The 27,693-nt window shown below is 51.8% G+C and overlaps 2 protein-coding genes and 1 long non-coding RNA gene across 4 annotated transcripts in view; 2 read left to right on the forward strand and 1 right to left on the reverse strand.

Annotated features, from left to right (window-relative positions):
- ZNF76 (zinc finger protein 76) overlaps positions 1 to 2,476 on the forward strand; it is a 38,946-nt gene extending 36,470 nt beyond the window's left edge. For both annotated transcript variants that reach the window (XM_040983236.1, XM_040983237.1), the window contains 2 exons: positions 83 to 196; positions 706 to 2,476. In XM_040983236.1, the coding sequence (XP_040839170.1) occupies positions 83 to 196; positions 706 to 810 (219 nt within the window). In that variant the 3' untranslated portion in view covers positions 811 to 2,476. The remainder of the gene's footprint in view (positions 1 to 82; positions 197 to 705) is intronic.
- LOC121158511 lies at positions 1 to 2,761 on the reverse strand. Its single transcript, XR_005884193.1, has 3 exons — positions 2,691 to 2,761; positions 326 to 418; positions 1 to 224 (listed from the first exon to the last, which is right to left on the reverse strand). It is a non-coding gene; the product is annotated as an uncharacterized LOC121158511 (long non-coding RNA).
- DEF6 (DEF6 guanine nucleotide exchange factor) lies at positions 2,628 to 27,378 on the forward strand. The gene is made up of 11 exons (XM_040983234.1): positions 2,628 to 3,205; positions 19,518 to 19,658; positions 20,151 to 20,336; positions 21,977 to 22,213; positions 22,316 to 22,462; positions 23,800 to 23,908; positions 24,003 to 24,301; positions 25,241 to 25,407; positions 25,512 to 25,710; positions 26,537 to 26,627; positions 26,774 to 27,378. The coding sequence occupies exons 1-11, from the start codon at positions 3,110 to 3,112 to the stop codon at positions 27,001 to 27,003; spliced, it is 1,902 nt and encodes a 633-aa protein (XP_040839168.1). The 5' UTR covers positions 2,628 to 3,109; the 3' UTR covers positions 27,004 to 27,378.
- The last annotated feature ends 315 nt before the right edge of the window (positions 27,379 to 27,693 follow it).

Consider the following 27,693-nt stretch of genomic DNA (forward strand, 5'->3'; position numbering starts at 1 on the left):
AGTTGAACCGCTGCCCATATGGGATGCTGGAGTCACAGATAGTGGTTTTACCTACTATGCCACAACACCTGCTCTGTTTCAGGTCACAATCATCACTTCTGGAGCTGTCATGGCTGAGGACTCAAGTGTAGCATCCCTTCATCATCAACAGGTGGCACTATTGGCCACAGCCAATGGAACCCACATTGCAGTGCAGGTGGGTAGAAGTATAGGAAGGCATCCTACTGCCAGAGAAGGGAAGGAAAGGGAGTGGGGTTGGAATCAGATGGGCAAGGGCATGTGGCTGAAGAAGAACCGTTTCCGGGGGCAGATTCCTTTTGCGTACATCCTCACATGTGTCAGTTTCTCTTGGCTGAGGCAGACTGTGAGTCTTCTTCCAGCCTTGAATGCAGTCCACCTGTGGTTCAGGCCCCAGATTCTAAGAAATACAAAGGCAGAAGTAGAGGATCCTGCAGTCCTCGCCAGCCAGTTGTTGTCCTGTGAACAGGCTGTCCCCGGACCCTACCATGACTCCCTGGCCATGCCTAACCTAAGATGTTTTTCTGTGAGCTTCCTGTTTACTGGGGCTTCTTGTAAGTGCTCAGGGTGTGACAGATCAGCCTGGGTAGATGGAAGAGATTCAACCAAACAGACCACATACAACTTAACACTAGAACCTAGCAGCCAAGGTCTCATTGTCCTGCTTCTTTTCCTCCTTCTCTGCAGCTGGAAGAGCAGCAGACCTTAGAGGAGGCCATCAGCGTAGCCACTGCTGCCATGCAGCAAGGGACCGTGACTTTGGAGACAGAGGTGTCGGAGAGTGGCTGCTGAGCCCGAGGCCTGGGTCCCACACCTCATCGGAGGAGGTGCCATGCTGCACAGGCATGCCTGCTGCCAGGGGTCCTGGCTGCGGCTAGCCCACGGGAGGTGGCTGCACATGGGTTTCTGAGGCAAAAAAGGCAGCAGAAAAACAGCTTTCCTGAAGGGGATGGGTCCTGCCTCAGATGGGGAGTGGGTCATCATCAGACACTGAGGGGAGCCTTCCCTTACAGAGGACCCACTTCCTGCCTTCAGTTCACCTTTGTTCTCAGGTGGAGAGTGGGCAGCAGTGAGCTGGCCCTCTATCCTTACTGATCCCAGCCCGTCAGGGGAGAGATCAGCTGGCTCTTTAGTTGAGTTGGGACAGAACAGGCCTGGCCCAGCCCTACTCAGCGCCCGCCCCCCCCCCCCCAGCAATAACCACCTCCCCAGAGGCTGGAGGGCAACCCAAGATACCTGGCTGCTCGGCACCAGGGACTCCCTGCCACCACAGTCAGAATTAATTCCTCAGGGGCCTGTGGCTGGAGAAAAGGTGCCCAGCCCGCACCACCCCCAACTGCCCCCAGCCCAGAGAGGCAGAAGAACAGCCCTGTGTGTATATATAGAGAGAGAGACTGGCTGGCGCTTGGGTTTCATTTGTTTTGGTTTATTTTTTTTTAATTCCATTTTGATAATTTGTTTCTCCTGTTGTGGGTGGTGATGGCAGCAGCAAACGGATGAATGAGTATTTAATAAAAGTTCCCAAGTTTCCACCTAGCTCCTCTGTCAAGTGAGACTGTCGGTCCTGTTTCCCTGGCGCAAGGCCCGCTCAGCCTCCACACCTCCATAGCAGCTGGTCTGCCGGGGCACAGTGGGGAGGGAGGAAGGTCTGCTTGCAATAAACCCTGCTGAGCCCCTGTGACTTCCTGCCCACAGCTGAGCAGGTGGCTCCAGACTGCGTCTCAGGCCTCAGGGTGATTGGGCTGGGGGAATTGTGCTTCCCAGAGTCGCACCTTGCAGCCGCATTCGTGTCACTCTTCCCAGAGGGCACAGCTCTGGTGGGAGAAGGGCAGAATGTGAGATCACTGGTGCCCAAATTCTGGCTCTGTTAGCCCACTCTGGGGTGCCAGCCGAGCTCTAGGGCTGTGCTGTGGATTCCAAAGCCACAGTCAGACCCACTACAAAGCAAGTGGTAAGGGCAGAGGAGCCAGAGGAAGGGACGTGGGAAAGGCATGGGATGGCAAGAGACTCTAGGTTTGGTCCTGGCTGAACAGGGACTTGCCAAGGATTAGAAATGTCTCTTTCCCCATTATGATGACCGTACCCCAAGCTCTTTCCTGCGTCCTGGAAATGCACCCTCAACGCCCTGACCCAGACATCCCCTCCTGGGTTACCTGAAAAGTTCCAGCTACTCTTAACACCAGCACCCTGAAAACCAGGGTGGGAGGAGGGACATGTGTCTCAGAATTGGCCCAGACAGGTGTCTGGGGCACCCATGATTGTTATCCTCAGTGTGACTACCACCCTTTGGGTGCTGGACCTGAAGGTGTGGCTGCCTACTGCCAGGACCACTGCGATTGGACCTCACACAAGGCTCACCCACAAGTGCTCACAATCTGCATGTCTTCTGGGCCCAGAGTGGGCAGGACTCTGCATGCCTTTTAAGGCCAATGCCCAGGGGATGGAGCCAGCAAATGAAATGCCGAGTCCGCCTGACCTGGAGAGGTGCCCGGCTGCGTTCCTCCCCCCAGCCTCGTGGCATTGCCTTTGTTTTCTTCCTCTTGGGTGGAGCCCCACCCCACAGTGGTGTTAAGTGGCTCTGGAAGAAGTGCTTTGTACAGAGCCTAAGATATGCCTCCCAGCTGTTCCGGCACCCATAGGGCCTTGTGAGTCTGGGATCCTTCCCATCTTACCAAGAGGGAGTTTCTCCAAGTGAAGTAGCCCACGGCTTCCCACCTGGTAAGTGTGGATCTGAGACCGGAACCCCAGGCTGCCTGGCTCCCAAGTCAGGATGGGCTTCCTTTGTCCTTCAGCAGACGACCTCCGGGGAACCAGGACAGCTCCAGCGAGCTCCGGGGCTAAGGAGACTTCTGAAAGGACCTCCCAAGCCCAGAGATCCAGGCCAACGCTGAGCCAGGGCTCTAACCATCAAGGAGTTGGTCCCTGGGCCGCCAGCAGGGAGTGGGGCTACTGAGCAGCAGGCCAGAGCAAGCAGGCAGGTGGAGCTCTCGCTCCGCACCACGGCCCCTCTGCGGTCTCGGCAGCCGTTTGCATTTCCTGAAACCGGATCTCAGTGTTAGAGCCGCCCCTGGGCCGGGCGGGCGCCTCAGCCATGGCCCTGCGCAAGGAGCTGCTGAAGTCCATCTGGTACGCCTTCACTGCGCTGGACGTGGAGAAGAGCGGCAAAGTTTCCAAGTCCCAGCTGAAGGTGAGGAGCGCTGGGGCCGGGGGAGGCCAACAGACGTGCGCCGCCATCCATCTGGGAGCCCGGGGATGCCTCGGAGGCACCCAGCTGTCCCCTGGGGCGGAGCACTGCTGCCGAGTAACGGGCCACCACGGCCAGCCGGCCGGGTGGATGCTGCTACCCACCATGGGGCTGGTGAGGTTGGTGAAGTGCCACAGAGCTCCTGCCCACCTCCCTCTCTCACTGGTTGGTGGAGGTGGTAGTGGCATCATGGGGTTCTGCTGGCCGTGAGCCAGGCCACGTCTCAGGTTTGGAGTGATGAGCACACACAGCTCCCCTGAGTCGTGCTTGGACACGCACCCTGCTGCTGCTTGCCGCTTCCTCCTGCCTCAGAAGACACTGAGCCAGTACTTGTCAGTCAACTTCCTCCAGAGCTGAGAGAGGGACATAGCATGCTGCCACGCTCCCAGGCTGGTTGCTGAGCCCTGCTTCTCACTGGGGACAAGGCTGGGGACCCCAGTAGACTGCTGCCCAGCTCACCATCCCACTGTGTGTACACACACAGAGCAAACTGTTAGCGTGGGTCATGAGACGCCAGGCTGGGTGTGTGTGTGTGTGTGCACATAAACCAAAACCTGGCTGGATCCTATCATTGATCGTCCCTAAAACCCATTACTCAGGCTAGATAATTACCAAAGCCTAAATTGTTTTCCCTCTTCCTTTAGTCCTAGGCTAGTGCTGCCCACCCCTCCCAGGTTAGTGCTACAGAGAAAAAAGGTCCTCGGTAGCCAGAACCAGGAAATGCTGAGGGAAAGAAGCAGGGTGGGCCTCAGCTCTCTAGGTCATAGAGGTTTATTTAATTCACTCTGCAAGTAGATCATTGAGTTTCCCACTTGAAGCTATATGCCAGACATCAGGCAAGGCCCTAGCCTCTCCTCACCCCCAGCCCCCTCACCTGCCCCCTTCTCCCAAGGGACAATGTCATCTCAGAAAAGCTTCCATCTTCTTACTTCTTCTTTTAAAAGTACTTATTTGAAAAGCAGAAGGACACAGAGGCAGAGAGAAATCTGTCTGCTGGTTCACTTCCCAAATGCCCACAGCCAACCAGGGCTGGGCCAGACCAAAGTCAGGAATTAACACACTTGATGTAGCTCTGCCACATGGGCAGCAGGGACCCAACTGCTTGAGCCATCCCCTGCTGCCTCCTCGGGTGCACACTCAGCAGAAAGCAAGTCAGAAGCAGAGGAGCCCGAACTTGTACCCACTGTCTTGAAAGGTATCTTAAAGGTTGTACCAGGTGCCCACCTGCCTCACTCTTTAGAAAACAATATTTATTATTATTATTATTATTTTATTGGTAAGAAGATTTCCAGAGAGGAGGAAGGACAGAAAGATATTCCATCTGCTGGTTCACTTCCCAAATGGTTACCCCACCTGGAGCTGAGCTGATCCAAAGCCAGGAGCCAGAAACCTCCTCTGAGTCTCCCACACAAATGCAGAGTCCCAAGGCTTTGGGCCATCCTCTACTGCTTTTCCAGGCCACAAGCAGGGAGCCAGATGGGAAGTGGAGCAGCTGGGATACGAACCAGCATCCACATGGGATCCTGGCACTTGGAGGTGGAGGATTAACCCATAAAGCCACAGTGCCAGTCCTCTGCTTCACTCTTAGTAAGGTAGGAGGTGCCTAGAAACCTGAGAGATGGATGCAGAATAGTAGACATTCCCACCTCCCTGAACTTGAATGTTCCACAGTGATCATATCCACAAGCTATCCCTTTGGCTAGTTTTGAAAGCTTCTAAGAAGTGATTTTCTACTCTCCCAGGAAGGAACTCCCACTACCACCTTTGATCACCTGGGGAGAATCTCCCAACCAGCACGCTCATAAAATCCTGTATTGCAGGTTGTTGGGTCCTCAGGATTCATGGAAAGAAATAAATCATTCAAAGTCTATCCCTACAGAAACTCTGGTTCACCTCCACTCTCCACCAGCACCCCTTTTGTACAAATACGTTTTAAATTGTTTTTTTAATATTTATTCATTTTTATTGGAAAATCAGATTTATAGGGAGAGGGAGAGATACAGAGAAAGATCTTCCATCTGCTGGTTCACTGCCCAAGTGGCCACAAGGGCCAGAGCTGAGCTGATCCAAAGCCAGAAGCCAGGAGCTTCCTCCAGGTCTCCCACACAGGGCTCCAAGGATTTGAGCCGTCCTCTAAAGCTTACCCAAGTCACAAGCAGGGAGCTGAATGGAAACTGAAGCAGCCAAGAATAGAAATGGCACTCATATGGGATTTCAGTGCATGTAAGATGAGGACTTTAACCACTAGGTTACCACACCAGGCCCCCTTTGTAATTACTTATTATATATATATATATATATATATAAACTTTCCCCTGCTTCCATCATTAGATGTCCACAGTGACTGGGCTGAAGTGGGATGAAGCTGAGAGCCAGGAACTCAATCCATATACTCCCAATGAACTTGAGCTATCTCTGTTGCCTTCCAGGGTCTGCGTTAGGCGGGAAACTGGAATGGGGCGAACCAGTCAGGTGCCAAACCCTGGGCACTGTGATAAAGGAGGCAGGCATTCTAACCACTTGGCTAGATGCCTACCTCCAACATGGCTAGGACAGTCCCACCCCCCATGGCCTGTTGTTTCCAAGGTTGCATTTTGCGCCTCTCCATCACCTGTGGCTTCTGAAACCCCTCACACAGGGAGGGGCAGCCCTCAGGCGATTCTTCCTTTCCTAGTACTGTAAAGCAGTGAGGCTTCCCAGGTTTAGCCTCTGTCTTGGATTCTAACTGGACAGCTCCTCCCTCAGTCTCTCTGCCTGTCCAGGTTACTTCTCGGGAAGATTCCGTGGAGAGCTTGCACAGTGCAACTGTCTTCATATCACTTCATAGCGCAGGTTAAGCCTACTGCACGCCGTGTCTCTAGATGGATGCTAGAGTTCCCCACTTCAGATAAATTGGCACTCTGAGGACCCCGTGGTCTGCATCATAGGAGAGAAGGCAGGAGAAAGATTGTTCCACCCCCCCCCCGCCCCCACCAGCAGCTGCTCCTGGTAGACACTGAAACGGGAAAAAGTAGTGATGGTGGTGGGGCGGAGTTGCCGGAAAGGCTGGAGTGTAATAGTGATGAGGAAAGAGCAGAGAAGAGCTGGACCAGCAGGACCCACCCCACCCCTCCCACTGGCAGCCTCAGGGATGAGCAAGAAGATGCCGGAGGTCATCCTGTGCTAACTGAAATTGCCCGGCCTTGAGGGCTGCAGTGGGGGGCCAGGCAGGAGACCCGTCCCAGTGCAGGGCAAGCTACATCTGCGAGTGACAAGTGCCATCTCTCCCCTGAGCTGCTGATAAAGAGGCCACAATGAGGCCCAAGGGAGGAGGAAGAAATTGGGAATGTTGGCCCTGGGTGGGGTGGGGAAGGGGACTTCAGCAAGAAGCCAGATCCTTCATCATCTGGGAGAAGACAGTGAAGCTAGATCATAGGAATGGCCCTAGTGCCCGGGAAGGACTAGGGCTTAGAACTTCCCAGAAGCCAAGGGCCCTGAGTGAGTGCAGATCCATGAAACCAGCTCTAAAGTGAGGTCAGAACTGCAGTGGGAGGCACTCTAGGCAATGATGGGTTTCCTCAGGCCACACCTTCTCCCTCAGGGAGTAGCTGTGATTTCAGGCCTAGTGGAGGGTCACCTGGCAGCTCCACCTCCGCCTCCCGCTGGGGCAGCTGGGCCGGAGTGAGCAGGCTCCCTCCTTACCCTTGGCTGGCAGGCACTGTGGGGAGGGAGGAGAGGGGAGCGGGGCCTCACTCAAGGCTGTCCTGGGGCCTAGGGGCATCTCTCACTCAGAGTCCCTGAGCTTCCAGCTCTCTGCAGAGGGGACAGCCTTCCTAGTGGAGGACTGTTAGAAACAGCCCCAGGACAGAGCCCACTAGCTAGTGTCGAAAGCCTGCGCAGCCTTGCATGTCCAGTTTCCCATCTATAAAACAGGAGAGTTGAAGCAGCCATCCAGTCAGCCTACCAAAATAGGTTAAAATCTGAATAAAGCACCGCCTCCCTTCCCCTTTCCTGGACACATTAGCAGGGACCTGGATCAGAAGTGAGAACAACCAGGACTTAAGCTGGCACCCTGTTACAGATTGCCAGTGTCGCAAATGGCTGTTAAACCTGATGCCACAATGCTGTCCCCATGACCAGTTCTTGTCACCTATGTTGGAGACATTGAGTTCTTGGATCTCTGGCTTTTAGAAGGAAGGAAGGAACTCTTTATTATTATTATTATTATTATTATTATTATTATTATTGTTATTATTTTATTTGAAAGGAAGATTTACAGACAGAGATATTCCACCCAATAGGTTCATGCCCTCCATGGCTGCAGTGGTTGGAGCAAAGCTGATCCAAAACCAGGAGCCAGGAGCTTCTTCTGGGTCTCCCATGTGGGTACAGGGATCTGAGGACTTGGATTATCCTCCCTTGCTTTCCTAGTCCATTTCAGGGAGCTAAATCAGAAGTGGAGTAGCCAGGACTAGAACCAACACCCATATAGGCTACAGGTGCTCCAAGATAAAGGATTAGCTAGTTGAACCATTGTGCTGGCCCCTAAAGAAAATCTTTTAAAAAAAAATTTCGGGCCCAGCACATTGGCCTAGTGGCTAAAGTCCTCGCATTGAGCACTCCTGGATCCCACGTGGGTGCCAGTTCTAATCCTGGCAGCTCCACTTCCGATCCAGCTCCCTGCTTGTGGCCTGGGAAAGCTGTTGAGGACAGCCCAAAGCCTTGGGACCCTGCACCCACATGGGAGACGTGGAGGAGGTTCCTGGCTCCTGGCTTCGGATCGGCGCAGTACTGGCCATTGTGGTCACTGGGGGAGTGAGTCATCGGACAGAAGATCTTCCTTTCTGTCTCTCCTCCTCCTCTCTGTGTATTTGAATTTCCAATAAAAATCAATAAATCTTTTTAAAAAATAAATAAATGAAATTTCTAGGGGCTAGATGCAATGGCCTAAGAGCTAAAGCCTTGCCTTACACTTACTGGTATCCCATATGGGCGCCAGTTTGTGTCCCTTCTGCTCCATTTCCCATCCAGCTCCCTTCTTATGGCCTAGGAAAGTAATAAAGGATGGACAGTGCTTTGGGACCCTGCACCCTTGTGGGATATCCAGAGGAAGCTCCTGGCTCCTAGCTTCAGATCGGCACAGCACCGGCCGTTGTGGTCACTTGGGGAGTGAATCATCGGATGGAAGATCTTCATTTCTGTCTCTCCTCCTCTATATATCTACCTTTCCAATAAAAATAAAATAAAAATCTTTTTTTAAAATAAAGTAAAATAAAATTTTTAGCATGCATCATGATAGTTTGAGGTTACTCACTTCATGGAAAATGGAATTAAAAGCTAAGTTTATTTTAGTGCCAAACAAATTGAAATATATAAACAATTTTCTCACAATACACGTTTTCCACAAACTTTTTTTAGGTCCCCCAATAGTTGTACTTTGGTACTCATGAAACTATACCCAAAGCTATTGTGTAAGATTTTATTTATTTATTTGGAATGAACAGTTACAGAGGGTGATAGGGGAAGAGACAAGGAGATTTTTCACATGCTGGTTCACTCCCCAAATGGCCATTACAGCCGGCCATAGCTGGGCCAGACTGAAGACAGGAGCCAGGAACTTCATCCAGATCTCCCATTTGGGTGGCAGAGGTCCAACCACTTGAGCTCCCTTTTGCTGCTTTCTCAGGAGAATTAGCAGGGTGCTGGATTCAAACTGGCTCCCATAAGAAATGCCTACAGCATAAGGTGCAGCTTAACCACTAAAGACCAGACCCTGTATTTGTAAATCTTACAAGGCTTTGTGTCTTTTATTTTTTATTTGTTTTTAAATTTTTATTGGAAAGTCAGATATACAGAGAGGAGGAGAGATAGAGAAGAAGATCTTCTGTCCAATGATTCACTCTCCCAGTGACCGCAACAGCCGATGCTGCACTGATCTGAATCCAGGAGCCAGAAACTTCTTTCCAGGTCTCCCATATGGGTGCAGGGTCCCAAGGCTTTGGGCCATCCTCGACTGCTTTCCCAGGCCACAAGCAGGGAGCTGGATGGGAAGTGGAGCTGCCGGGATTAAAACCGGTGCCCATATGGAATTCTGGCGCATTCAAGGTGAGGACCCGCTTTGTGTCTTTTAAAAGGATAATGTCATGCAAAGACCCTAGTCTGTGACTGGCACTGTGGCAGGTTAAGTCACTGTCTGTAATGCTGGCATGCTGTAATTCAGACTTCAAGCTGTTTCCAATCCAGCTCCCTGCTAATGTGCCTGGGAATGCAGTGGAAGATGCTTCAAGTACCTGTGTCCCTGTCACCTACACAAGTGACCCAAAGGGAGTTCCAGGCTCCTGGATTTGGCCTGGCGTAGCCCCAGCTTTTGCAGTCACTTGAGTAGTGAACCAGTAGATGGAAGATCTCTGTCTCTCCTCTCACTTTCACTTCGTGTTTCTTTTATTTTTATTTGAAAGACGAGTTGGGTTGAAAATCCTCACTTTTTAAAAAAGATTTATTTATTCTTATTGCAAAGTCAGATATATACAGAGAGGAGGAGAGACAGAAATGCAGATCTTCTGTCCGATGATTCACTCCCCAAATGGTCACAATGGCTGGAGCTGCGCCGATCTTAAACAAGGAACCAAGAGCTCTTCTGGGTCTCCCATGTGGGTGCAGGGTCCCAAGACCTTGGGCTGTCCTCGACTGCTTTCCCAGGCCACAAGTAGGGAACTGGATGGGAAGCAGGACTGCTGGGATTAAAACCAGCACCCGTATGGGATCCAGGCGTGCTCACTGTGAGGACTTTAGCCGCTAGGGTACCGTGCAGGGCCCAAAGTCCTCACTTTGTTAGCAGAAGTAATAAATGAAGTTGCTTCTCTTTGTTTTTCTTCCCCTTTGGTTAAGGCTGGTTTCTTTTTATTGGAAAGGCAGAATTACAGAGAGGAGAGACAAAGAGAGAAAGGTTTTCCATCTGCTGTGCACTCCCCAAGTAGCTGTAACAGCCAGAGCTGAGCCAATCCAAAGCCAGGAGCCAGGAACCTGTTCTGTTTCTCCCATGTGGGTCCAGACGCCCAAGGCTTTGGGCCATCCTCTGTTGCTTTCCCGATCACAGGCACCGAGCTGTATCAGAAGTGAAGCAGCTGGAACATGAAAGAGCACCCAGATAGGATGCCAGCAGTGCAGGTAGAAGCTTAGCCTACTACACCATGGTGCTGACTTTGCCTTTCAAATAATTAACATCTTTAAACACACACACACAGAGTTCACTGAGCAGATGAAAATTATCCACTCTTTCTGAAATCATTGCTTGCTGTTTTTGGATTCTCAACACCCCTTGTGTCTGCACTTACCCCTTCGTCAGACGGGGGTTCCAGAGCATGAAGACTGGAAACAAACAGAACCACTTCTTGGTCACTTATCAGCACAAACCTGACACCAACTCCCACACATTTATCCCACATTTTGTTTTTAAAGATTTATTTCACTTCTTTGAAAGGCAGAGTTACACAAAGAGAGGGGGAAAGAGAGAGAGAGAAGTCCTCCATCTGCTAGTACACTCCCTAATGGCTGTAAAGGCAGGGGCTAGGCCAGGCTGAAACCAAGAACCTGGAACTCCATCCTAGTCTACACCATGACTAGCAGAGATTACTATGTGGCCTTCTGCTGGTTTCCCAGGCGCATTAGCAGGGAGCTGGATAACAAGTGGAGCAGCCAGAACTCAAACTAGCCCTTCCTTGAAATGCCATCATTGCAGACAGCAGATTAACCCACTATACCACAATGCTTGTCCCTGTTTATTTTTAAAGATTGATTTGAAGAGGACCAGCACCATGGTGTAATAGGTTATGCTGCCACTTGAGGTGCCTAATCCTGGGGGAGCAGTTCAAGGCCTGGCTACTCCACTTCTGACCCAGCTCCCTTCTAACGTGCCTGGAAAAGCAATGGAGAATGGCTCAAGCTGTTGAGTTCCTGCACCCACATGTGAAACTGTAAGAAGCTCCAGATTCTTGACTTCAGTCTGGCCCAGCTCCAGCCCTTGTGCCTATTTGGGGAGCGAACCGATGGGTGGAGATGTATCTCTGTGTACATTTGCATTTAAAATACATATTTTTTTAATTTTAAGGATTTATTTTCAAAGCAAAGCTAGAGAGATGAGATCATCCATCTGTAGATTCACTTCTCAAATCGCTACAAAGGCCAGGAATGAGCCAGGTCAAAGCCAGGAATCAGGAATTTCCTCCAGATCTCCCACTCGGTGCCGGGACCCAAGCACTTGGCCATCTCCTGCTGCCTTCCCAGGTGCATTAGCAGGGAGCTGGACCAGGAACAGAACAGCCTGGTTGGGTTCTTATATGGAATGTTTGAGTTGCAAGTGCCCCTTAACGCAATGTGCCACCACGCCAGCCCTCCCCCCCCACACACACACCCCAGAGGAAAGGGTGAATATGCAGAGTTTCTCAAAGGTCAAAGGCTGCCCACCCACAAACAGGGGACTGCCTTGGGGTGGGAGCCCAGCCCACAGCTGGTGAGGAGTGTTGACACCTGGACACGCTCCCCACCCGGCGCCGGAAACTGTGAGTCAGTAGCTCAGGGCGGGTCAGGCAGATTTCGGTTTCAGCAGCTCCCCAGGTGACTGACGCTCAGCCAGAGCCCACGTGGCTCAGAGACCGAAGCAGGGCCTTGCCAGCAGATCTTGGGCAAGACACTTGACCTCTCCCAGCCTTCATCTCCTCACCCATGAGCAGACAATCATGAGAGTCCTTGCCTCCCGGGCTGGGGCTTGATTGAGATCTGCAAGTGAGCTCCTGTTCACCACTCCACCCCTGCCATTTCCTTTCTAGCCTGACCCCTTGGCTCCACCCCATTGCCCTACCCACACCCAGGCACAGGAAACGCCACTGGCTGAGGTCTGCCTAGCTTCTCTGGCAGAGACCCCCAGCCCTGGGCCTGGCCCCGACACCTGATAGCTCGGGGGACCTGGGCTCTCCAGAGTCCAGTGCTAAAGGGTACAGGTGAGTAAAACGGCACAGGCAGGTGAACCCAGGAGCAGCATGGCTCACATAACCACAGGCGGCTGCGCAGACTCCTGCAGAATCTGTATAGAGATAGGGAAAACTGAGACCTAAGGAGGCTCATGCGCTTCGAGAGATTCAACCCATGTCTGTCTAACGTTGGTGTTTTTCTCTTTGTTACGTTCTGTTTGTCTTTCCATGAAGCATTCAAGTTCATTTGGCAGATATGTACAGAGCATCCCTTTCTTTGTGCCAGGCCCAGTGATACAGCAGAGAGCAAAGCACGCATCTATCGCTGCCTGTGGTATCTCTGGATGATAAACAGAACACATACATATCAGAGATACAGCTTGAGAGAAAGAAAGCAGAAGCAGGGATAAAAGGTGTAAGAGTTTGGGGCCAGTACTGTGACCTAAAAGGTTCCTGTCCTGGCTGCTCTATTTCTGATCCAGCCCCCTGCTTATGGCTTTGGGAAGCAGCTGAAGATGGCTCAAGTGCTTGGACCCCTGCACCCATATGGGAGACCTAGAAGAAGCTCCTGGCTCCTGGCTTCAGATCAGTTCTATTCTGGCTGTTGGGGCCATTTGAGGAGTGAGCCTGTGAATGAAAGATGTTTGTCTCTCTCTCTCTCTCTCTCTCTCCCTCTCTCCATAATTCTGCCTTTCAAATAAATTAGAAAGAAAGAAGAGGAAGAGAAAATGAGTATAGGGGTTAAGAGAGGATTAGGTTGTAGATTGATTTGATATGGTCAGGAAGCTCTCCACCAAAGGTGACATCTAAACAAAAATGGGAGAGTTACCTGGAGAGGAATGATCCAGGCTAGCAGGACAGTACGTGCAAAAGCCCTGGGGCTGGATGAGTGTTAGGGAAGCCAAGCCCCGGAGGGTGTGGACCATGGGTGAGCAGGCAAGGTCACAGGGGCCCAGAGGCCTCTGCAGGGGCCTGTGCTCTCATTCTGAAGATGAAGGGAAACCACGGGAGAGTTTCGGTTAGACTTGGGGAGTGAGGCACATCCCACTGCTAGGAGGCCTTACATAGATTCCTAGAGCCAGGGTTGGATTTGAGTCCTTCCACATTCACAGAATACCGGACACCCAGAACTGCTCACTCAAACAGGGAACAGCAAAGGAATGTGTTTACAGAACAACTTCATCACAGGACAAATTATTACTAGTGGTAAACGGCAGCCTTGGTGCCGTTTTTTTTTTTTTTTTTAATCTCTATTTGTTAATTTTTTTTCCATGAAAGCAATATATACTACTGGTTATTAAAAAGTCAAACTATAAAAAAAAATATATTGTGAAAGGTGATGATGTTTGTTACAAAAGTAGACCACATTTTGTGTTTAAAAATTAAGAGGTGGGTGTTTTTAAAGGATTTTGTTTACTAATTTGAATTGGAAAGTTGGATATATAGAGGAGAGGAGAGACAGAGAGGAAGATTTGTCATCCACGGATTCATTCCTCAAGCAGCTGCAACGGCCGGAACTGAGCCAATCTAAAGCCAGGAGCCCAGAGCCTCTTCTAAGGGTCCCACACAGGTGCAGGGTCCATCCTCTACTGCTGTCCCAGGCCACAAGCAGGTAGCTGGATGGGAAGCAAGACCACCGGGATTAGAACCGGAACCCGTACAAGTTCCCAGCACATGCAAGGCGAGGACTTTAGCGCCAGGCCCGCAGAGGTGGGTATTTGGCCTGGTGATTAAGATGCTGGTTACCAGGATCAATTGGTGGCATAGCAACCTAAGTTTCCACTTACAGCAGCAGCATCCAAATGGGGGCTTGTTTGTATCCTGGCTGCTCCAATTCTTATCCTGCTCCCTGCTTATAGCCTGGAAGGCACTGGAGAATGGCCCAAAGCCTTGGGATTGTGTACACATGTAGGGGGCTAGGGGAAAGTCATGGCTCCTAGCTTCAGATCTGCTCAGCTCCAGCCATTGCAGCCATTTTGGGAATGAACCAGCACTCCTTCTCTCTGTGATTTTGTTTCTTTCTTCTTCTTCTTCTTCTTCTTCTTCTTTTTTTAATAAAAAAGATACTGGTTAGAAAGCCTGCATCCCACATCAGAATATCTGAGCTCAGCCTCTGGCCCTGTCTGCTGACTCTAGCTTTCTGACAGAGCAGACCCTGGATTCCTGCCACCTGCCAGGGAAATCTTGGCTCCAACTTCAGTCCCTCCAGTTGTTGCAGGCACTTGGGAGAGTGAATCCCAGAGGATAGATGCTTGCTCTCTCCCTCTGTCTACCTTTAACAAAAAAAATTCAGAGTAGGGAGGGAAGGTGTTAAGATCATAGTTATCCCCTGAGCTCTATGGCTCTCTCTAGGGTGTGGGGAGATAATCACTGGGAAGTTTGCTGAGTCTTCTGGATTCTTTTCTATGGACAAATAAACAGGTTAGGTTAAACCAAATGAATTTCTGACATTTGATCATTTAGACCTACTAGTCGCAGTTTCATATTCCTCACACTAATTTTTGCACACATATGTAGATCACAAACATTCACTCTGTAGCTTGCTTTTTTCACATGAGGATATAGCATCTTATCTTTCCTTGTCTACACATATAATTATAAATAGTACAGGTAGTTCACATCTGAGCACTTTGCTAGTAAGCTCTTGACTCAACACATCCTTTGAAGAAGGCCTGATTATCATCCTGGCAGACAAGATTAAGGTCTTGGGAGAATTTTTTTAAAATATTTATTGATTTTATTTGAAAGTGTTACAGAGAGAATGGGTGGGGGGGGAGTGTGGAGGGGGAAAAGAGAGAAAGAAAAAAATTTCCATCTGCTGGTTCACTCCCCAGTTGGTTGCAATGGCCAGGGATGGGCTAGGCTGAAAGCAGAAGTCAGTAGCTTCATCTAGGTTCCCAAGTGTATACGGGGTCCAGACACTTGGTCCATCTTCTGCTGCCCTCTCAGGCATGTTAGTTGGGAACTGGATGGGAAATGGAACATACAGCATTCACGTCAGAACCCAAGAAGTGCCAGTGTTAGAGGCAGCAACTTAACCCACTGCATACAGTACCAGTCCTGAATTAAGTCATCTGATGAGCACACAATTGCCAGAAGTCCAACCTTACATAAGGGTACTTGTCATGGTATGCCCAGCCACTATTTTTTTTTTAAGATGTATGTATTTTTATCGGACAGTCAGATTTACAGAGAAGAGAGCCAGAGAGATATCTTCTGTCCGCTGGTTCACTCCCCGAGCAGCCACAATGGCCAGGGCTTCGCATATCTGCAGCCAGGAACCAGGAGCTTCCTCTGGGTCTCCCATGTGGGTGCAGGGTCCCAAGACTTTGGGCCATCCTCAGCTGCCTTCCCAGGCCACAAACGGAGCTGAATGGGAAGTGGAACAGTGGACACAAATTGGTATCCATATGGGATCCCGGCAGATGCAAGGTGAGGCATCTAGCCACTAAGCTACTGAGTTGGGCCTGCCCACCCACTATTGATGGAGCCTTGGGTTGTTTGCAATTCTATGTTGTTTATTGTTTTTAAGATTTATTTATCTTTATTGGGAAGGCAGATTTACAGAGAGAAGGAGAGAACTTTCATCTGCTGGTTCACTCCCCAGATTACCGATGACCGTAATGGCTGGAGCTGAGCTGACCCAAAGCCAGGAGACAGGAGCTTCCTCTGGGTCTCCCACATGGGCTCAAGGATCCAAGAACTTGGGCCATTGTCTGCTATTTTCCCAGGCAATAAGCAGGGAGCTGGATTGGAAGTGGAACAGCCAAGTCTCAAATCAGTGCTCTTATGGGGTACCAGAACCACAAGTGGAAGCTTTGCCTACTGTGCCACAGAGCCTGCTTCCTTTTCTATTTTTTTTTCCAAGATGTATTTATCTTTATTGGAAAGAAAGACCTACAGAGAGAAAGAAAAGCAAAGATAAAGATCCTCTATCTGCTGCTTACTCCCCACGTGGCAGCAAAGACTGGACTGAGCTGCTCTGAAGCCAGGAGCCAGGAGCCAGGAGCCTCCCCTGGGTTCTCTAGGCAGGTGCAGGGCACCAGGGCTTTGGGCCGTCCTTGACTGCTTTCCCAGGCCATGAGCAAGGAGCCAGATGGGAACCAGAGCAGCCAGGACACAAATCAGCACCCGTGTAAGATCCTAGTGCCCATAAGGCAGGCTATTATACTATTATATTATATATTTCTTCTTTTCTAAGATTATATGTTATTTGTTTGAAAGGCAAAATGACACAGAGAGGGAGAAACATGAGAGTAAGATCTTCCATCCTCTGATTCACTCCCCCAAATGGCTGCGTTTGTTAGGGCTGGACCAGGAGCATAAAACTCCATCTAGATCTCCCACATAGGTGTCAAGGGCCAAGTCCTTGGGCCATTACCCACTGTTTTCCTAAACACATTGGTGGGGAGCTGAAATAGAAGCAGAGCAGCTGGGACTTGAACCAGTACTTTGATACATAACATTACAAGCAACAGTTTGATCCACTGTACCCCAATGCCAGCTCCTGTAATTCTTACTATAAGCAATATTTCAGTGAATGTTCTTGGACGTGTAACTGTTCCCTTGGGCACCTGTAGGTTGGATGCTGTGGCAAAGGTCATATCCAATTTTACTTTTGGTAAATGCTCACTCTCCATAAAGACCCTCAATTCACACCATGCCAGTGGGACATCAGATCCCCCTAATCCTCACCCACAACCTCCTCCGTGCCTTTTACCCTCTGTCTTTGGCATCTGAGTTGATTTGCTGAGTTAAGAGCATTCTTCTCCATCCAGGGAAGGAACTAACCATTGCTCTGTACACGCATGAGTCCAGCAGGTCGAACATATCATCTCACACCATCCTCCCAGCTCTTCCCTGTGGCAGCTCTTAGCCCATTTTATTGACAATAAAACTGAAGTTCAGAAAGGTGAAGGTATTTATCCAAGATCTTACAACTCAGCAGTAAAGGTCATGGCCTTTCATGGTCCCTCCTTACTCTGGGGTGTAGTCACACAGCTGGGGCAGTGTGTGAGTTTTCCTTAAGCACGTCTGGAAGAGGCTTGCAGGGAGAAAAGGATATGCATAATTTGAAGAGGCTAGGAGGCAGAAGGGAATAAATAAAGCTCTTGGGATAACGCTTGTCACTTCAGTGGTGGCCAGTGGATATCTGGCATTAGAATCCTGCTGAGTCAGTTGAAGCTAGGAATTGAGCCAGTGGCAACCCCTTAGAGCAGGAGCCCGGACTTTTCTGGATACAAGTGATGAAACACAGACTCAATTGGCATAAGGGAAAGGGTACTTATTGACTCACATAGCCAAATTCCAGTGATGGCTACCCAGACAAAAAACAGAAGCACTGGCCCCAGGGCCAGGCTCTCCACCTCCCTGTTTCACCAAGGAGAACTAAGCACCTTGGATAACACTGCTGTACACACACACACACACACACACATCTCTGAGACAGGGCCAGTTGAACTGCTGGTGGCACAGGAAGCCCTGGCATCCAGTACTGATGGATGGCATTTGGGGTGGGGGGACAGAAGAGGACAGAGGTGCTATGGAGATGAATCTTGTCTCCAGGGTTCATGGGCCAGTTGGGGAGAGAGAAGTTTAAGCCACTGCTCTGAGCAGGAGCCAGCCAGCTATCCTCTGGAGCCAGATGCACCTGCTCCCAACGGCAGCTCTGCCATTTACTGGTAGATTCTCCAAAGCACTGCCATCTTCAACTGAAAAGCAGAAATGGGAACATCTGTGTATCAAGAGACCAGAAGGGAGCTACTGAAAGTCCCTCGCGGAGTGGCTAGTGCATCCCTAATCATTCACGCTGCCCTTACAGAATGACTCCAAGGCCAACTGACCTATATGTTTTTTAACCACATGGTCTTGTTGAAAGCTTCAACCCCTTTGTTCTTTTTTTTTTTTTAAAGATTTATTTATTTATAAAGTCAGATATACAGAGAGGAGGATGGTTCACTCCCCAAGTGAGCGCAACGGCCAATGCCATGCCGATCCAAAGCCAGGAGCCAGAAACTTCTTCCTGGTCTCCCACGTGGGTGCAGGGTCCCAAAGCTTTGGGCCGTCTTCGACTGCTTTCCCAGGCCACAAGCAGGGAGCTGGATGGGAAGTGGAGCTGCCAGGATTAGAATTGGCGCCATATGGGATCCCGGGCGTTCTAGGTGAGGACTTTAGCCACTAGGCCATGCCGCTGGGCCCAACCCCTTTGTTCTAATATCATGCATCTGTTCAACAGACTACCCTTTTCTGCACAAGGTCATGACCATGATCCTATCTCAGCCCTGGCCGCCACTTCCCATGGGCCATTGTTCCTGAACCTTGTTTAGGCTCTTTCCTGTCTTTAGAGGGGCTCTTCCAGAGTGGACATGCCTGGGTGTGGGCACGCTGTAGCCTAAACACTGAGTCTGATGAAAACAGCTGGGTTTGGGACTTCTGTCCTGGGGTGGTAATTACGTCTCTGTAGACAGTTCAGCAGCATGGAGAGCTCTTAGTCTTAGAAAGCTTGTGGAGGTGAATCCCAAGCTCTCAAAAAACAAACACACACGGCACTGGGGCTAGTGTTGTGGCATAATGGGATGAGCTGTTACTGGTGACTCCAACATCCAGTACGGGCACTGGTTTAAGTCCCAGCAACTCCACTTCCTATTAAGTTCCCTGCTTTTGTGCTTGGGAAATCAGCAGGAAGATGGCCTGATTTGAAATACAGAGGAAGATCTTTCATCTGCTGGTTTACACCCCAAATGGCTGAAATGGTCAGGGTTGGATCAGGTTGAAGCCTGGAGCCTAGAGCTTCATCTAGGTCTCCCACGTGGGTAGAGGCATCCAAACACTCAAGCCAAATTCTGCTGCTTATCCAGGCACATTAGCAGAGAGCTGGATCACAGAAGCGGAGCACCAAGGACCTGGACCAATGCCCATATAGCATGGAGGTTTAACGTGCTGCGCCATAGCAATATCCTGGAGTTTGGGGCAGTGTCCTTGTCTGCAGACCTAATAGGATGGCTAAGTCTGTGGCTGCCTGGATGCAAATCCTAGTTCTGTCAGCTGTGACCTTGGATAAGAAATATTTCAAGGCCTCTGGTGGCTTATCCTGTGTAAATGAGCTATGAATACTTGTTATGGAGGCTAACTGAATAGCTTTTGTTTGTGCTTGGCACATGGCAATTGTGTGGATTTTGCTCACTGAACCGATCAGGGTTGCAGAGACTTCAGCCAGGCTGGGGGTGGGGACAGGCAGGGATGTGGGAGCATCTGTCCTCTGGCCTGGCTTTGCTTGTGGTACAGGAAGGCAAATGGCTGCTCTGTCTCAGGTGCTGTCCCACAACCTGTACACTGTCCTGCACATCCCCCATGACCCTGTGGCTCTGGAGGAGCACTTCCGGGATGACGATGACGGCCCTGTGTCCAGCCAGGGCTACATGCCCTACCTCAACAAGTACATCCTGGACAAGGTAGGAGCCAGCTGAGGTTACCTCCAGCCCGTCCCCTCTTCCTTGAGCCAACCTTCACCCCGATACCTTGCCACTGCAACTTTTCCTCTGACAGACTTCCACTTCTGCCCACTTTGTCCACCCCTACTCTCCCGACCTGTTCTTTACATCCCAGCCCCCTCCTTGATGTCCTTCATTCCTATTCTAGCCTCCATCCTGCTCATGCCCTGACCCTGTCTGCACCTGCACCCCCGTCTCCCCTCCGTCCCACCTGTCATCTTCTTCCCAGGTCCTGCTTGGCTGTCCATTCCCCCTGTGTTTCCCCCGCTTTTTTCCCTGAGGAACTTGGTGGGTTTGGGTATATTGGGGAGGTCATTGGAACCCGCTAAGCACCTGCTAATTGGTCCAGAGATTCCTCAAAGCAGCACTCTGGGTTCAGCCAGGTGGCCTGGGGTGGGGTCTGGTTGGGTGACAGCTGGTTGGCAGCTGGCTGACATGTGGATCTGGTGGCAGGTGGAGGAGGGAGCTTTCGTCAAGGAGCACTTTGATGAGTTGTGCTGGACCCTGACGGCCAAGAAGAACTACCAAGTGGACAGCAATGGGAACAGCATACTCTCCAATCAGGATGCCTTCCGCCTCTGGTGCCTGTTCAACTTCCTGTCTGAGGACAAGTACCCTCTGATCATGGTTCCTGATGAGGTGAGGATGGCAGTCCCGGGGACTGAGTCTGTAAGGGTCCTGTCTCAGAAATGATGAAGGCACCTGTCCATGCTGACACCTGTTCACCCTACCCAGGTGTCTGCACATACATACATATTAGAACTGCCCAAATCAAGAGTGACTGTGCCTTCTAGGAGAGCTGAAGTCACACTTCAGTCAGGGTTCTGCTAGCCCTCATGGGAGCAAAGCAACCTGAAGAAAAATTTTTAAGATTTATTTATTTTTATTGCAAAGTCAGATATGCAGAGAGGATGAGAGACAGAGAAGAAGATGTTCTGTCTGTTGATTCACTCCCCAAATGGCCGCAACAGCCAGAGCTGAGCTGAACCAAAGCCAGGAGCCAGGAGCTTCATCCAGGTCTCCCACGTGGGTGCGGGAACCCAAGGCTTTGGGCCATTCCTGGGAGTCATCCAGAAGGGGCGATTTGTAAAGGAAGGAGACCTGCCTGGAACAGAAGCAACTCTGACTGTTCCAGGTGGGGTGCCAAGTCTGGCCCTAGCTCCCTGTGTCCCTTCTCCGTCTCCCTTTAGCAGAACGAGGGTAGACTCAGCTTGGGGTGAGATGTAGCCTCCCAAGAGAAGAGGCCTGGACAAATGCTTCCAGCCTTGCCTCCCCTGCATATTCAGCTTTTCTCCTGACCCATTCGTCCTCCTAGTGGCTGGGCAGATGTCAAACTGATCTTAGGTCTTCAGAGCAGGTGTTTGTGGGAGGGGCCTCTGTGTGGACAAGAGGTTCTGGCGTGTCCAACTGCAGTGAAATTTATGTCCTTTTTTTTGCTTCTGCTTGTGGGTAGACTGAGAGTCACTGATAAAACACCTCATGGGGGTGGGACAGGATCTGGTGCCCTCTACAAATTCCCCATCGGAAACCCAGCAGGCCCGCACCCACCTCCCTGTGGTCATTGTCTTTGAAGTCCCAGAAAGCCAGGGGATGGCCACCCTTTTCAGATCCCTGCCAGTCAGGGCAAGGTGGCCTCCCAGAGGCTGTAGGGCCACTTGCTCTTGCCAACAACATGCAGAGAGAATGAGTTTCAGCAGGATGTACCCCAACCACCACTTCCTGTTCTTCTGTAACAGGCTTCCTGTCCCAACTTTGCTTACCCCAACCCCCAGTCCTCTTGCTTTCTCACAAGGGGAAGGATTCCCCAGGGCTGAGGACTAGAGCTTGGGGGTGGAACTCTGGCTGCTCCCAACTTATGGGGGGATGAAGAGCAAGTCTCTTCAGCCACAGGACCTTGGTCTTGTCATCTGCCAGCCAAGGGTATTGGAGAGCAGGGCCCTTGCGCACCCCTGATATTTTCTATGATGTGCTGCCTCTGTCTGCCCGCCCCCTGCCCCCACTGCAAGATCCCGCCTTCAGCTTGTCCTTAACGTAGAAAGGAGGAAAAGGTGGACAGGGAGGGGGAGAGGACACCAGAATTGGGGGGGGGGGGGTCCTGGATTCCCTACTAAATCTGTCAGTCTGCTCCCCACAGGCAGTTGGTCGTCTGGCCCACTGCCATGCACCTGTCCTGGTTCCCTCTGTCCCGACCCTAGGAATATTTCCCCCATGTCAACGCAACGCTGTGCACACTGCCTGCTGCAGTCACCAGGCCTTCTTCCTCCATTCTCCCCCTGTAGGTGGAGTACCTGCTGAAGAAGGTGCTCAGTAGCATGAGCCTGGAGGTGGGCTTGGGGGAGCTGGACGAACTGCTGGCCCAGGAGGCCCAGGCGGCCCAGACCACAGGAGGGCTCAGTGTCTGGCAGTTTCTAGAACTCTTCAACTCAGGCCGCTGCCTGCGGGGTGTGGGTCGGGACACCCTAAGCATGGCCATCCATGAAGTCTACCAGGAACTCATCCAGGATGTCCTGAAGCAGGTGAGACCAGCACGGACCCAGGGGAGAGCCACTGGGGTGGTGGGGCTGTGGTGAAGAAGCCATTGGGGGGCCCAGAAAGTCTGACTCAACCCTGGCTGGCAGGGCTACCTGTGGAAGCGAGGGCACCTGAGGAGGAACTGGGCCGAGCGCTGGTTCCTGCTGCAACCCAGCTGCCTCTGCTACTTCGGGAGTGAAGAGTGCAAAGAGAAGAGGGGGAGCATCCCCCTGGATGCACACTGCTGCGTGGAGGTGAGAATCGAAGCTGGGGGTGAAATGGGGGCAGAACTAGGGTGAAACAGTGAAATCCAGCCAGGCACCCCAAGGCCATTCTCATCCATGCAAGCACTTTAAAAAGGGGGAGACAAAGCCACAAATCAAATACCAAAGCATGAGTGAATCACGTGACTTGTGTTGAAGATAGAGATCTCTGCTAAAGAGGAGATGGCTCATGTCCACACTGCACGTCAAATCCTGCTAAGCATCCGTTTACAAAGATCATTGTCCTTTATCCATATCTTCTTTCAAACTCCTCTCCTTCGCCTCCCCACTCCCTTGGCCCTGCTCAGTATTATTTTAGAGGCTTAAAACAACCCTATTTGAAGCAGTGGTTTTATATATAGAATATGAAAATTTTGCCACTTGAACTGTACAGCCTCAAGGCAATTCGTACATTCATGCTATTGTGCAAACATCCCCACTGCCTGTTTGCGAATGTGTCATCCTCAGAGCAGAAGCACTGCACCCATTAACTCCTCATTCCCTGGTCTCCAGCCCCCACTTAACCTCTACTCTCGCAGAATTTGTCTACCAATTCCAGATATTTCACGTGAGTCTCCTCACACTACATTTACCCTTTTGGGTCTGGCGTCTTTCACTTAGCATCAACATCGATGTTGTAGCATGTATCGGTCACACCCAATGCGGAATCGCTGGCTCCTGGGGGCTGAGCAAGGGGAGGTCCCAGCTCTCTGGGGAACTACCAGACTTCCTCAACAGCTTCACCAGATAACATTCTCCCCAGCAGCTGTGGGAGATCTGAATGTCTCCCAGCCTGGCCAACACTGTATGACATTTCACAAAACTGTTAACAGCCATGGGAGCTTGGTCATCCATTGTCATGTCAGGAGCCAGGTGGTGCTGTAAACAGCATGAGTGCAAGCAAATAGCACAGCCTCACCACTATCAGGCAGTGTGGGCTGGACCAGGGGTCCAGGATGAAATAAATAGAGGTAATCATGCCTAATTTTTATCTAACAACGCAGATTCCCCTCCCCACACCTTGGGGTATCTTCCACCATATGAAAACCTCAAAGAAGAACAAATGTTACCAAAATACCCATAGAATGAAGGCATCTGCTTTCTCAACAAGCAAGACTGCAGACCCGGGGTGGGGGAGCGCGGAGAGGGGGGGAGTGCGGAGAGGGGCGGAGAGCGGCCACTGGGCGGGAGGCACAAGTATGCCCTAAACTAACCATTTATGTTGAGGGGGGCAAGGCCCCCAGGGAAGATGATAAGCCAGAGTAGGCCAGGGCTTGAGCTGGGACATCCCAGGGCATTCGGTGAAGCCAGCCTGTCCTCTTGCCCAGGTGCTCGCGGACCGCGACGGGAAGCGTTGCATGTTCTGCGTGAAGACAGCCACCCGCACGTATGAGATGAGTGCCTCGGACACACGCCAGCGCCAGGAATGGACGGCCGGTGAGTGCTAGCGGAGCAGCCCGGACCCAGCCAACTTCCCACGGTCCACGGTGAGGGGCTGGGCGCCAGCTGATGACCTGCCCTCACCCCGCAGCCATCCAGACGGCGATCCGGCTGCAGGCCGAGGGAAAGACGTCGCTGCACAAGGACCTGAAGCAGAAGCGGCGGGAGCAGCGGGAGCAGCGGGAGCGGCGCCGGGCGGCCAAGGAGGAGGAGCTGTTGCGTCTGCAGCAGCTGCAGGAGGAGAAGGAGCGGAAGCTGCAGGAACTGGAGCTGCTGCAGGAGGCGCAGCGGCAGGCGGAGCGGCTGCTGCAGGAGGAGGAGGAGCGGCGCCGCAGCCAGCACCGCGAGCTGCAGCTGGCGCTGGAAGGGCAGCTGCGGGAGGCGGAGCAGGTCCGCCCCCCCCCCCCGGCAGGGAGGAGCCTAGGGTTTAGAAAGTGGGGGGTGAGAAAGAGGGATGTGGGTGTGTGGAGGAGTGGGACCTGTGGCTAAGGAAGCAGGGAAGGAACTAATAGAGAATGTGTGGAGCGGGACGGTAAACAGGTGGGCATAAAGTGGAGTCTCTGGGGAGACCTGGGCTTGGCAGAGACTGGGCTTGGAGAGAAAGAGTGGCTGATTGCGGATTGGCTTGAACCAAGGTTGGACTAGACTTGAGCTGTGCTCACACTGATAGTGGTTGAGGGACCATAGGGTGGCGGTAGGCAGGTTGCACATCAAGGCGGGCTAGCAGTGCCCTGGCAGCTCCATGGACCACTGAGGAGAGCTGGGTTCAGAGTCAGAGATGTGGGGATTCAATCTGAGCTCTGTCTTTTAGGAACTCAGTGGCCTCAGGCAATTCCTTAGGGTCTCTGCTTTATTTACCCAGCGGTAAAATGTTGGTGCTAACACAGCTTTGTTCATAGAGGTAGGCGGATTAAATGAGGAGACACTTGTGTTCAATAAATCTCAGTGGTAATAATTACAGTAGCCTCCCAAGCACAAGCCCTAATTATATATGCATATATAATAATTATTATTAAGATGGGTGCTTGGGAGGCGGTACCTATAATATTTGTTTAGCATAGTAGTGTAATACATCATTTAGCTAGGATGTATATTCATATTATTAAAGCTAATGCTAAGAAGGTAATGACTTGGGCCCCTTTGCCCCCACGTGGCATCTATTCACTGACATTAGCTGACCTAGGAAACTCTGAAAAAGGGGGGTGAGATCAGGAAATCCCACGTGAAGTAGCTCCCTAGGCTCTCTCCCTCAGGTTGCCCAGTGGGGAGAACCTGGGAACCCCCGGGGCTGGAGGCCACCTGCCTAAGCTCTCTGCCATCCTCCTGCAGGCCCGGGCCTCCATGCAGGCCGAGATGGAGCTGAAGAAGGAGGAGGCTGCCCGCCAAAGGCAGCGCATCCAAGAGCTGGAGGAGATGCAGCAACGACTGCAGGAGGCCCTGCAGCTGGAGGTGAAAGCCCGGCGGGACGAGGAGGCGGTGCGCCTCGCCCAGACCAGGTAGGCCTGGGGGACTCCCACCTGGTGCTTCCAGCCACCACCCCCTTGCCTAAGCACCCTGCCTGCCGACCACCCCGTGACTGCCTCCCCGCCCATCCACCCAGGCTGCTGGAGGAGGAGGAGGAGAAGCTGAAGCAGCTGATGCAGCTGAAGGAGGAACAGGAGCGCTACATCGAGCGCGCGCAGCAGGAGAAGCAGGAGCTGCAGCAGGAGATGGCGCTGCAGAGCCGCTCCCTGCAGCAGGCTCAGCAGCAGCTGGAGGAGGTGCGGCAGAACCGGCAGAGGGCCGACGAGGACGTGGAGGTGAGTGCGGAGCTGAGCGTGCAGGGGGAGCTAGCAGGTCCTCTCCCCTGGCTGTGGGACCTCCAGCAAATTGCCTAACCTCCCTGAGGTTCAAGCCTCTACTCTGGGGAGGGAAGTTGGTATGAACATTGCAGTCAGGGGTCAACAAGGTAACATTTGGTAGATGGCATATAGTTGCTGCTGCTTGTGAACACAGTTATTAATCTGGGCAATTATTTTCTTACCTGCTACTCTCCCAAGCTTCAATTTTGTTATCTCTGTACTTTTAACTGCCAGACTCCTTGGAGCCTGAATCTCCATAAAAATGGAGTTCTTTTTTTAAGGTGAAGTTTTGCTGTTTTGTTCTCATTTAACTACTGCATTTTGCTTTGACTTACACAATCATGGTAGAACAGACTCAGAAAGACATCCATAAAAGGAAATGCTCCTCCCTCAATATCCACCCCCCCACACACACACACACAGCCTCCACTGCCCATCCCCAGCCACTGCTCGTGGCCCTGTGACGGAGGACAGGGCGGTGTGCTGCCATGGTTCCTGGGCGAGTCACAGAAACCTCTGGTGAACTTGCTTGCTGTTTATTTCTGCTTTGTAAATTAGATAAGACCATGTATCTGCACACACAACGTGTCCATAAGTTCCCTGAAAGTGGGCAGGCTCTGTCCACGTACATACTTGTGAACTTAGCATGGGTTGTCCTGGGGGGAGTTACCAGTAACCTTGGCCAAGGGCGCCCATGAACCTGAAAAGATCAAGATGCCTGCTGCGGATGGTGCTTCTGACCCACTCCTCCCCCATCCCCATCCCGGCTGGCCTTGCCCCACAGGCTGCCCAGAGGAAGTTGCGCCAGGCCAGCACCAACGTGAAACACTGGAATGTCCAGATGAACCGGCTCATGCATCCCATCGAACCTGGAGGTGAGACGGGATTAGCTCTGGAGCGCCCTCTGGAGTCGGGAGGGGGAAGGTAGAGGAGAAGGGCACCTGCAGATCTCCAGGCCCAGCTAAGGTCTGGACAGAGGCCCCTCACAGGTCCCCTCATGCTCCTGCCTTCTCTCCGCCAGATAAGCGGCCCGTCACCAGCAGCTCCTTCACGGGCTTCCAGCCCTCCCTGCTCGCCCGTCGTGACTCCTCCCTAAAGCGCCTGAGCCGCTGGGGATCCCAAGGCCACAGGACTCCTTCCCCCAGCAGTGAGCAGCCAAAGTCCCTCAACGGGGGCGAGGAGTCTCCCATCCCCACCGCCACTGCCGCTGCTGCCGCAGAAGACAAACTGGATCCCACTCCAGAAAACTAGCTTCTCTCAGTCCTTTCTTTGTCCCAGTGTCCTCCTGCCTGCCAAGACGTGGCCACAGCAGGCCTGTGGGTGACACCAGTACCAGCAAGGAGACAGAGCTGGAGTCTTGGTCCCTGGGACCTAGACCTGCCAACCAACCTTATGACAATGTTGGCTGGAGCCTAGCTCATCTTTCACACCAGCCCCAAGTCCCAGGCTACAGAAGTGATCCAGGCCATTGATACTTGGGAATTTGGCCCTGTGCTTGTAGCCCCATGGACCCGAGGACCTGGGCTGGGAAAGAGAGTGAACAAGCAAGCCAGAGGGCAACTGCCCTCCTGGGCCACCACTAAGTGCGGAGGGACGTTTCCAAATAAAAACTGCTCTGGGAATGAATTACTGGCTTGAGTCCATTCATCTTGTGTGATATTTTTTCCCCAAGAGTCCAAAGAAAGCCAGGTGTAGTGAATGGGTAGAAATGAAGACATGAAGGATTGGCATTGTGGCGTTGTGGGTGAATCCTCTGCCTGAGATACCAGCATCCCATATCAGAGTGCTAGTTCTGGTCCTGAGTGCTCTGCTTCCAATCCAGTTCCCTGGTGATGTGCCTGGGAAAGCTAACGGAAGATGGCCCAACTGCTCGGGCCCCTGCAACCACATTGGAGACTCAGGCGGAATTCCTGGTTCCAACTTGGCCCCAGCCTGGGCTAC

The sequence above is a fragment of the Ochotona curzoniae genome, unplaced genomic scaffold, assembly GCF_017591425.1.
Source record: "Ochotona curzoniae isolate NIBS_2020 unplaced genomic scaffold, NIBS_Ocur_1.0 contig_3819, whole genome shotgun sequence".
Lineage (NCBI taxonomy): Eukaryota > Metazoa > Chordata > Mammalia > Lagomorpha > Ochotonidae > Ochotona > Ochotona curzoniae.

Coding starts and splice junctions, on each gene's coding strand:
- DEF6 (XM_040983234.1), top strand. CDS start 3,110: ATGGCCCTGCGCAAGGAGCTGCTGAAGTCCATCTGGTACGCCTTCACT. Junction 22,214..22,315: donor TCCAGGATGTCCTGAAGCAG/GTGAGACCAGCA, acceptor CCTGGCTGGCAG/GGCTACCTGTGGAAGCGAGG. Junction 25,408..25,511: donor GTGCGCCTCGCCCAGACCAG/GTAGGCCTGGGG, acceptor CCATCCACCCAG/GCTGCTGGAGGAGGAGGAGG.